Source organism: Aquarana catesbeiana, linkage group LG11, assembly GCF_042186555.1.
Source record: "Aquarana catesbeiana isolate 2022-GZ linkage group LG11, ASM4218655v1, whole genome shotgun sequence".
NCBI classification, from domain to species: Eukaryota; Metazoa; Chordata; class Amphibia; order Anura; family Ranidae; genus Aquarana; species Aquarana catesbeiana.
In genome coordinates this window covers 24,114,363-24,124,891 of record NC_133334.1, presented here as the reverse complement: position 1 = coordinate 24,124,891, position 10,529 = coordinate 24,114,363, and the positions used below count along the sequence as shown (strand labels likewise).

General features: G+C 43.8%; 1 protein-coding gene across 1 annotated transcript in view; it reads right to left on the bottom strand.

Annotated features, from left to right (window-relative positions):
- Nucleotides 1–3,338: 3,338 nt before the first annotated feature.
- Nucleotides 3,339–10,529, bottom strand: part of GALNT18 (polypeptide N-acetylgalactosaminyltransferase 18) — a 505,691-nt gene continuing 498,500 nt past the window's right edge. Inside the window, exon 11 of the mRNA XM_073604079.1 lies at nt 3,339–3,860. Coding sequence (XP_073460180.1) covers nt 3,714–3,860 — 147 coding nt within the window. The 3' untranslated portion in view covers nt 3,339–3,713. The remainder of the gene's footprint in view (nt 3,861–10,529) is intronic.

The window sequence follows — 10,529 nt, the reverse complement described above, 5'->3', positions numbered from 1 at the left end:
AGACGTTTGGGATGACCAGAACCCTTCCTAGAGCTGGCCGTCCGACCAAACTGAGCTATCGGGGGAGAAGAGCCTTGGTGAGAGAGGTAAAGAAGAACCCAAAGATCACTGTGGCTGAGCTCCAGAGATGCAGTCGGGAGATGGGAGAAAGTTGTAGAAAGTCAACCATCACTGCAGCCCTCCACTAGTCGGGGCTTTATGGCAGAGTGGCCCGACGGAAGCCTCTCCTCAGTGCAAGACACATGAAAGCCCGCATGGAGTTTGCTAAAAAACACCCGAAGGACTCCAAAATGGTGAGAAATAAGATTCTCTGGTCTGATGAGACCAAGATAGAACTTTTTGGCCTTAATTCTAAGCGGTATGTGTGGAGAAAACCAGGCACTGCTCATCACCTGTCCAATACAGTCCCAACAGTGAAGCATGGTGGTGGCAGCATCATGCTGTGGGGGAGTTTTTCAGCTGCAGGGACAGGACGACTGGTTGCAATCAAGGGAAAGATGAATGCGGCCAAGTACAGGGATATCCTGGATGAAAACCTTCTCCAGAGTGCTCAGGACCTCAGACTGGGCCGAAGGTTTACCTTCCAACAAGACAATGACCCTAAGCACACAGCTAAAATAATGAAGGAGTGGCTTCACAACAACTCCGTGACTGTTCTTGAATGGCCCAGCCAGAGCCCTGACTTAAACCCAATTGAGCATCTCTGGAGAGACCTAAAAATGGCCGTCCACCAACGTTTACCATCCCCCCTGACAGAACTGGAGAGGATCTGCAAGGAGGAATGGCAGAGGATCCCCAAATCCAGGTGTGAAAAACTTGTTGCATCTTTCCCAAAAAGACTCATGGCTGTATTAGATCAAAAGGAGCTTCTACTAAATACTGAGCAAAGGGTCTGAATACTTAGGACCATGTGATATTTCAGTTTTTCTTTTTTAATAAATCTGCAAAAATGTCAACAATTCTGTGTTTTCTGTCAATATGGGGTGCTGTGTGTACAATATGGGGTGCTGTGTGTACATTAATGAGGAAAATAATGAACTTAAATGATTTTAACAAATGGCTGCAATATAACAAAGAGTGAAAAATGTAAGGGGGTCTGAATACTTTCCGTTCCCACTGTATATAAAAAAGGGTTCATGGTTAAATTAAAGCCTGAACTAACTTGCAGTGTACATTGCATACGTATGCTGCGGCAACTGCTGTGCCTTAAGCTGTAATCTAGCAGACACATGTACAGTGCCTTGAAAAAGTATTCATACCCTTTGAAATTTTCCACATGTTGTCATGTTGCAACCCAAAACGTAAATGTATTTTATTGGGATTTTATGTGATAGACCAACACAAAGTGGCACATAATTGTGAAGTGGAAGGAAAATGATAAATGTTTTTCAACATTTTTTACAAATAAATATGTGAAAAGTGTGGGGGGGCATTTGTATTCAGCCACTCTTTACTCTGATACCCCTAACTAAAATCTAGTGGAACCAATTGCCTTCAGAAGTCGCCTAATTAGTAAATAGAGTCCACCTGTATGTCCTTTAATCCCAGTATAAATACAGAAGTTCTGTGAAGCCCTCAGAGGTTTGGTAGAGAACCTTAGTGAACAAACAGCACTATGAAGGCCAAGGAACACACCATACAGGTCAGGGATACAGGTGTGGAGACGTTTTAAAGCAGGGTTAGGTTATAAAAAAAAATATCCCAAGCTTTGAACTTTTCACATAGCATAGCTTTTCCATTATCCGAAAATGGAAAGAGTATGGCACAACTGTAAACCTACCAAGACATGGCCGTCCACCTAAACTGACCGGCCGGGCAAGGAGAGCATTCATCAGAGAAGCAGCTAACAGGTCCATGGTAACTCTGGAGGAGCTGCAGAGATCCACAGCTCAGGTGGGAGAATCTGTCCACAGGACAACTATTAGTCGTGTTCTCCACAAATCTGGTCTTTATGGAAGAGTGACAAGAAGAAAGACATTGCTGAAAGAAAGTCATAAGAAGTCCTGTTTGCAGTTTGTGAGAAGCCATGTGGAGGACACAGCAAACATGTGGAAGAAGGTGATCTGGTCAGATGAGACCAAAATTGTATTTTTGGCCTAAAGACAAAACGCTATGTGTGGTAGAAAACTAACACTGCATCACCCTGAACACACCATCCCCACCGTGAAACATGGTGGTGGCAGCATCATGTTGTGGGGATACTTTTCTTGAGCAGGGACAGGGAAGCTGGTCAGAGTTGATGGGAAGATGGATGGAGCCAAATACAGGACAATCTTACAAGAAAACATGTTAAGAGCTACAATGGAATTGTTTAGATCAAAGCATATTAATGTGTTAGAATGGCCCAGTCACAGTCCAGACCTTAATCCAATTGAGAATCTGTGGCAAGAAAATTGCTATTCACAGACGCTCTCCATCCAATCTGACAGAGCTTGAGTTATTTAGCAAAGATTGGGCAAAAATGTCCCTCTCTAGATGTGCAAAGCTGATAGAGACATCCCCAAAAAGACTCGCAGCTGTAATTGCAGAGAAAGGTGGTTCTACAAAGTATTTCCTCAGGGGGGCGCCATACAAATGCCCCCCCACACTTTTCACATATTTATTTGTAAAAAATGTTGAAAACCATTTATCATTTTCCTTCCACTTCACAATTATGTGTCACTTTGTGTTGGTCTATCACATAAAATCCCAATAAAATACATTTTAGGTTTTTGATTTTAATATGACAAAATGTGGAAAATTTCAAGGGGTATGAATACTTTTTCAAGGCACTGTAAAAACTCCGGACAAAAGATAATTTGTTTAGCAAAAGGCAAAATAATCCTCCCCCTCCTCTCCCATGTTTTGGTTGTCAGTGGCACTAGAGCTTGCCCCCCCCCCCCCCCTTTTTTTTTTTTCTGATGCCCCAAACCTTGGTGGTCAATGGCACTAAATATCTTTTCTGCTTCTGCCCTAAACATTGGTGGCCGGAGGTACTAAATATCCTTTTCCCTTATGCCCCAAGCATTGGTGGTCAGCATAGAGCAGTGATGGTGAACCTTGGCTCCCCAGATGTTTTGGAACTACATTTCCCATGATGCTCAACTACACTGCAGAGTGCCAGAGCATCATGGGAAATGTAGTTCCAAAACATCTGGAGTGCCAAGGTTCGCCATCACTGGTGTAGGGTGAGATCCACTTGGATACTGGAATGAGGGTTAGAGAGACAGCAAAAGGGGTTCCTAGATTGCTGACATAAAGGGGGGGTGAGCTGAAGCCTTCATGTCTACATTCCAAAGTTTAATTTCTCCTGAATGAAGCGTACCTTCCAATGCAAAAAAAAAAAAAAACACGCCAAGTTTTAAATCCATAAAATTTATTGTCAGATATAAATATCTTCAATTTTGTAACTTATTTACATTTTGTAAAGTTGCAAAATATCTCAATATATTCCACCGTCACCCCCACCATTCAAACCCAATCTAAAAACATCATAAAATATTCTGAAATAAAAACTCTAAAGCCCCTGAACCAGTCCGCACGCTCGCCCCTAGAAAAAAAAAAAAAAGTACAGCAGGCAAAGGTCTGACGTTTTTTTTTTTTTGCTACACGGTAGCAAAGGAATCAAGTAGTGTAAAGAGAACCTGGTCTGTGCTGAGCTGTACTGTACAGCGCCCCCCCTGCGGGAGGGGGAGGAGGGATCGGACAGGCCTTGCGCGCGTGCGTGCGCTCCGCTATGTCACTATACTTTTGTGAAAGTTTGTAATGCTCCATTTCTGTCCGCTGCATTTCTGAAGCACCAGCTGATAGCCGAACTCATTGTCGCTGTTTTCTTGAAGTTCCAGACAACGCTTGGACTTCTTGTTTTGTATCGCTCCTCCCTGGAACAAAAGAGAAAAACAGGATGAGTGCGGGGGAATTCATCTGCCAACGCACGCCAGCCAGCCAAACAAATACTGTAGAGTGTTATTTGGAAAATATTCATGTTTTTGGTTTAAAGCAATGATACCGAGAAACCCCCCCCCCCTTTTTTTTTTTCCCCCAACAATTTTCGACTTTGATTAAGGGTCTAAAGATGTTCTATGTTGGGGGTATTGAATTAAAATTCATGGAGGTCCGGTCATTAAACTTTTCATCCAGCCGAGGTCCGAGTGTTTGTGCTCTGACTTGGTTTCTTCACATCACAGCCCCCCCTTCCTCCTTTTACATTGCGAACCCCCCCTATACAATATAGCCCCTTCTTCACATCACAGCCCCCCCCCCCCCCTCCTCCTTTTACATTGCGAACCCCCCTATACAATATAGCCCCTTCTTCACATCACAGCCCCCCCCTTCCTCCTTTTACATTGCGAACCCCCCTATACAATATAGCCCCCTTCTTAACATCACAGCCCCCCTTTGCATCCAAGTCCAGCCATTTTACATCATAGCCCCCGTTTACATCACAGCGCCTTCTTTACTTAAATGTCCTTTGTCCCCCTTCACAATCACAGCCCCCCCCCACCTTACATTACAGACCTCCACCCTTTACATCAGTGTCCTCAGCCCCTCTTCCTTTCATCCCAGTCTCCTTCACAGTCCCCCTTATTTGAATCCTAGTCCCCTACACAGCCCCCCCTTCCTTGCACATCAGTCCCCTTTACAGCCCCCCTTGCATTTCAGCCCCCTTCTTTGCACCCCAAACCACTTTACAGGCCCCACCCCTTACATTCACCTGTCCTCTTCACAGCTCCCCCTAACTTGTATCCTTCCTTACTTGCACCCCAATCCCCTTCACAACTCCCCTTCCTGGCACCCCAGTCTACTTTACAGCCCCCTCCCTTACCTTCATCCCAGTCCCCCTTCAAAGCTCCCTCTTACTTTCAATCTCAGTTCCCTCAAAGCTCCCCCCTTATTTTTATCTGTCCGCTTCAAAGCTTACCCCTTACTTTCATCTGTCTCCTTCACAGCCCCCTCCCCTTTTTTGGGGGTTTCCTTGTCCCCTTCACAGCCCCCTCCCCCTTTTCTGGGGGTTTCCTTGTCCCCTTCACAGCTCCCCTTCATGTGCATGCCCCCTCCCTTTACATTACATTTCCTCCTTTACAACAATCCTCCAATCGATCCTACCTTACACAGAAGGTAGAAGGCGTGGCATGTTCGGACAGGGGGCGTGACATGAAGGATATGCTTTTTATGTTAAAAAGGAAGGCGATTGGTTGCTATGACCACCCTGCATTCTAGCGGTAAACCACCAGCTTGTTAACTTGAAAAGCGCGTCTCGCATGTCCCTCCCTCTGCCCGGACATGTCAGGCCTTCTATCCGGACATGTCTTCTATAGGATGAATGCTGTAGTGGCAGCAAGGGAAGGATGTTATCGGCTGGGAGAAGGGTATTCCAGGACGCTAAGTGGTGGAGCCGCGGTCCGGGTAGGACTGTCATTCGGTCCGTTTTCAGACTGTGGTCCACCATTTAGTGATGCCTGTTCTATGGTCACAACACACACCTTTATTTTATAACATCAGCATTGCAATAATACAAACAATAGTTATTCCTGACAATCCAATGTAAACTTACTTGAAAAATCTCCTTTCATGTTAAGTACTGCCTGTCTGCGGGGATCTCTTTCCACAACTTCCTGAATTCCCTGCATGCTCTGCAGCGTCTCTATTTTTAAGGACTACATATCCCATGGTACCCTACTGCCTGCAAGCAGTCATCCCTGTACAGGCTCCGCCTCCTGAAACGCCTTCTCTCAGCACCTCTGAAGGCAGGCTCTGTGAATTGTGTGACACACACAGGGCATACCGTCTATGTGTCACAGAATTCAAGGAAGTAAATGTGTGGTGCATCTAAAATCCTGGGGGGGGGGGGTAAAGCCATTAAAATCCTGGTGGAGGTTAGCGCAAGTAAAATCCTGGGAGGGGGGTGGAGAGTGAGGAGTAAACAAAACTAAAATCCTGGGGGGGTGGGGGTAGCAACTAAAATGCTGGGGGGTGGAGTAGCACAACTAAAACCTGGGGGGGGGGGGGGGGCGCCCAGCCCCCAGCATCAACCTAGATCTGGGCTTGCTTCCAGAGGTGCTGAGAGGAGGCATTTCAAGTGGTGGAATCAGTACAGTAATTACTGTTTGCAGGCAGCAAGGTACCATGGGATATGTAGTCCTGGAAAAAGAGGAGAAGCTGCAAAGCATGCAAGGAATCCAGGAAGTTGTGGAAAGAGATCGCCGGCAGAGTTAAAGTATAACTAAAGGCAAAACTTGTTTTAAGTTTTGGATAGAGTGGAGAGGGATTAGAACCCCTGTACATTTTTATTGCTGTCTGTGCCCCCATTAGGGAGATCACCCTCTCTATCTGTCCTGTTTAACATGATCATTGAAAGCGAAAGTAAAAGAAAATCCCAAATTTTGGGTTGCCCCCAGAAAAGTAATAGAGGCAGAATCTAGTTCTGGTTCTCCCCAAGGAATTCCCTTAATTTGTAGGGATTTCCTCTCACTTCCTGTTTAGCTATGGGACAGGAAGTGAAGGGAAATATTTGCAATGGGACACAGATGGTAATAAAAAAAAAAAAATCTGACAGGCGTTATAACTCTTCCTTACTCTATCCACGATGAAAAAAAAAGTTTTGCCTACAGTTGTACTTTAACTTCTCGGTTTTTGTCTAGGGGAGAGAAGGGAGATATACTTACCTAATCCACCGATCCTTCTAGCACAAGACCGGTCCGGCACCCCCGCACTCCAGCGGTCTTGAGTTGTGGACTGTTCCTGAGATCATCATGCCCAGAGTAGACTCCAGAGACCGGGAACAGTCCGCCGTTGGACCATGGGGGAGCAATGTTTTCCGGTGGAACGGAGGATCAGGTGACTATAAGCTTTCTGTTCACCCCAAGACAAAACAAGCAGTTGACCTGTCCAAGTGGGCTTAGGCCCACTGCATGGCAAAACTTTTTTTTTTTTTGCCCGGAGATGGGCTTTAATTGTATTTCATTTGTGTTTATAGCTATTTGCCTAGAATTTAGCTTTAATACTGCAAGAAAAGTGAGGTAACAATCAAACAAAACTGCATTTTATTCTCCTTTTATCCCACTTTGGCAGATAATATACACCGCACACAGAGCGCGCTCATACCCCACATCTCGCCATAATATCATAAAAGCGATGAAAAAGGAGTCTAGACATTATCTCAGATTTAACATCTCCATATGTCTCATTTATTATTAACGTGGTTTTAGTTTTAGTAAAAAAAAAAAAAAAAACTTCCATTATATCCTGACCGTAACATTCCCTATTAAATCTCTAAATTATCCTAAATTTGCAAATTACTTAACGAACCGCGGCGACGCTTTGTTTTGCTACTTAAAGAGGAACTGCAGTCGGCTCACATAATTTGTAATAAAAACATCTTTGCCATTATGAAGCTTCCCTCCAACCACTTTGCATATTATTTTATATATACAGTGCTTTCCAAAAGTATTCACCCCCTTGGCATTTTTCGTGTTTTGTTGTCTCACAACCTGGTATTAACATGGATTCTTTGAGGATTTGCATCACTTAATTTACAGAACATGCCCACAACTTTGAAGACTTTTTTTTTTAATTGTGAAGCAAACAAATAAGACAAAAATAACAGAAAAAGTCAATGTGCATAACTATTCACCCCCCTAAAGTCAATACTTTGTAGAGCCACTTTTTACAGCTATCACAGCTCCAAGTCGCTTTGGATAAGTCTCTATGATCTTGCCACATCTTACCACTGGGATTTTTGCCCATTCCTCCTTGCAAAACTGCTCCAGCTCCTTCAAGTTGGATGGTTTGCGCTTGTGAACAGCAATCTTTAAGTCTGACCACAGATTTTCTATTGGATTGAGGTCTGGGCTTTGACTAGGCCATTCCAACACATTTACATGTTTCCCCTTAAACCACTCAAGTGTTGCTTTAGCAGTGTGTTTGGGGTCATTGCTGGAAGGTGAACCTCAGTCCTAGCCTCAAATCACACACAGAGTGGTACAGGTTTTGCTCAAGAATATCCCTGTATTTAGCACCATCCATCTTTCCCTCGACTCTGACCAGTTTCCCAGTCCCGACTGCTGAAAAACATCCCCACAGAATGATGCTGCCACCACCATGTTTCACGGTGGGGATGGTTTTCTTTTGGGTGATGTGATGTGTTTGGTTTGCGCCAGACATTTCTTTGGCCAAAAAGTTCAATTTTAGTCTCATTAGACCAGAGCACCTTCCTCCATACATTTTGGGAGTCTCCCACATGCCTTTTCACAAACTCAAAACGTGCCATTTTGTTTTTTGCTGAAAGTAATGTCTTTCTTCTGGCCACTCTGCCATAAAAACCAACTCTATGGAGCGTACGGCTTATTGTCGTCCTATGTACAGATACTCCAGTCTCTGCTGTGGAACTCTGCAGCTCCTCCAGGGTTACCTTAGGTCTCTGTGCTCCTCTCTGATTAATGCCCTCCTTGCCCGGTCCGTGAGTTTTGGTGTGCGGCCGTCTCTTGGCAGGTTTGCTGTTGTGCCATGTTATTTCCATTTGGTTATGATAGATTTGATGGCGCTCCTAGGGATCATCAAAGATTTGGATATTTTTTTAATAACCTAACCCTGACTTGTATTTCTCAACAACATTGTCCCTTATTTGTTTGGAGAGTTCCTTGGTCTTCATGGCAGTGTTTGGTTAGTGGTTCCTCTTGCTTAGGTGTTGCAGCCTCTGGGGCCTTTCAAAAAGGTGTGTATATGTAATGACAGATCATGTGACACTTAGATTGCACACAGGTGGACATCATTTCACTAATTATGTGACTTCTGAAGGTAATTGGTTGCACCAGAGCTTTTTATGGGCTTCATAACAAAGGGGGTGAATACATACACACATGCCAATTATCTGTTTTTTATTTCTGAAAAATAGTTTTATGTCTATATTTTTCTAATTTTATTTCAACTTAGACTATTGTGTTCTGATCCATCACTAGAGTTGCCACCTCATCCCTTTAAAACCTTTGAATTACACAGGTTCTGAGGCTAATTAAATGCATATAAGGCACCAAGTGAGTTTAATTACCACCTTAATCAGCCACAGAACCTGTGTAATTAATATGTGTTTGGGTTTAAAGGGATGAGGTGGCAACCATATCCATCACATAATTCAGATTAAAAAAAACATTGAACCAAAGGCTGTAATGTAACAAAACAGGTAAAAAGCCAAGGGGGTAAATACTTTTGCAAGGCACTGTGATTCTGTACTTGCCAAATATGCTGCAGAAATCTCCCTCCACTGAGTCTGGCTGCAGTCATTTTAACTGTGGGCAGCTGAAGCTGCTGCCCGTTCACTTCCTGGATTTACAAAGACAGAGGCACACCTCCAGCTTTGCAGCTCTCATTGGCCCTCTTATGACTCACCCCCTCCTCTCTTCCTGGCAAACTCTCATTAAAGTGAGAGCTGTGCATGATGTCATAACCCTTGGCCAGTGATGGCAAACCTTGGCACCCCAGATGTTTTGGAACTACATTTCCCATGATGCTCGGCTACACTACAAAGTGCATGAGCATCATGGGAAATGTAGTTCCAAAACATCTGGGGTGCCAAGGTTCGCCATCACTGGCCTAGGCTAATGACCAGACAAGAAAAAATTGGGCTGTAAAAAAAAAATGTTTTACTATCCAAAGTTAAAACAACAACAAGGGCAGAAGATTTAATACATGGAAAGATGAAAAAAATGACTGAAGTTCCGCTTTAATCTGACAAATTTTGACATCACTGGTGGAACTGTTAAGGGATGAAACGCATTAGCAGTTTGGCATTAGCTGTGATCTTAAAATATCGAGCCGTTCACCGCCCTGGTAAAGTCAGATCTTGGATGAGCGAGAGAAGACTTCACGCTGGTAAATAATTACTATTTCGTTATGAAAATTTGTTTTAAAACCTCGTCGGGAGAAGAGGGAGAGAAAGGCGCATAAAATATACATGACAGCAGTCTGCTGATTGTATAATCGCTGTAATCGGAGTTACATTATCATATCACGCCATCGATCTACATCCAGAACGGTTTAATGCAGTATATGGATATTAATGCTCCACTTCACTGGTGGAAATAAACATCTTTCAGCTTCTCCACTTGTGTCGTATACAATAGACATTCTTACATCAGGCTGATAAACGAAAATTGGTTCCTAAGTACGGGAGACAATGGAAGGGGTGACTGCAGTGATGTACGTCGCTGAAGAACACTGTGTATCTTTTATGTGTGAAAACATATACAAAGTATTATCTGTGCTCTTCTGATCCACCCACGCTGTTCTCAATGGCAAACAAAGCATGAGTGGCAACAGTTTAAAGTGCTATTAAACCCAAAAGCAAATATTTATTATATTGCAGCTTACCAATTCTTAGATGTGGCTGCTGCATTCGTTTTTTTTTCTTTATTCGGCAAGGAATATTCACTCATCCACTCTCCCCCTCCATCTCTCCACTTAGTTGCTCTAATGCAGTGGGACTTCCAGGTACAGGGGAGCATGTGACCTCCACCATACAGTGCTTGGAGCTTCCAGGTACAGGGGAGCATGTA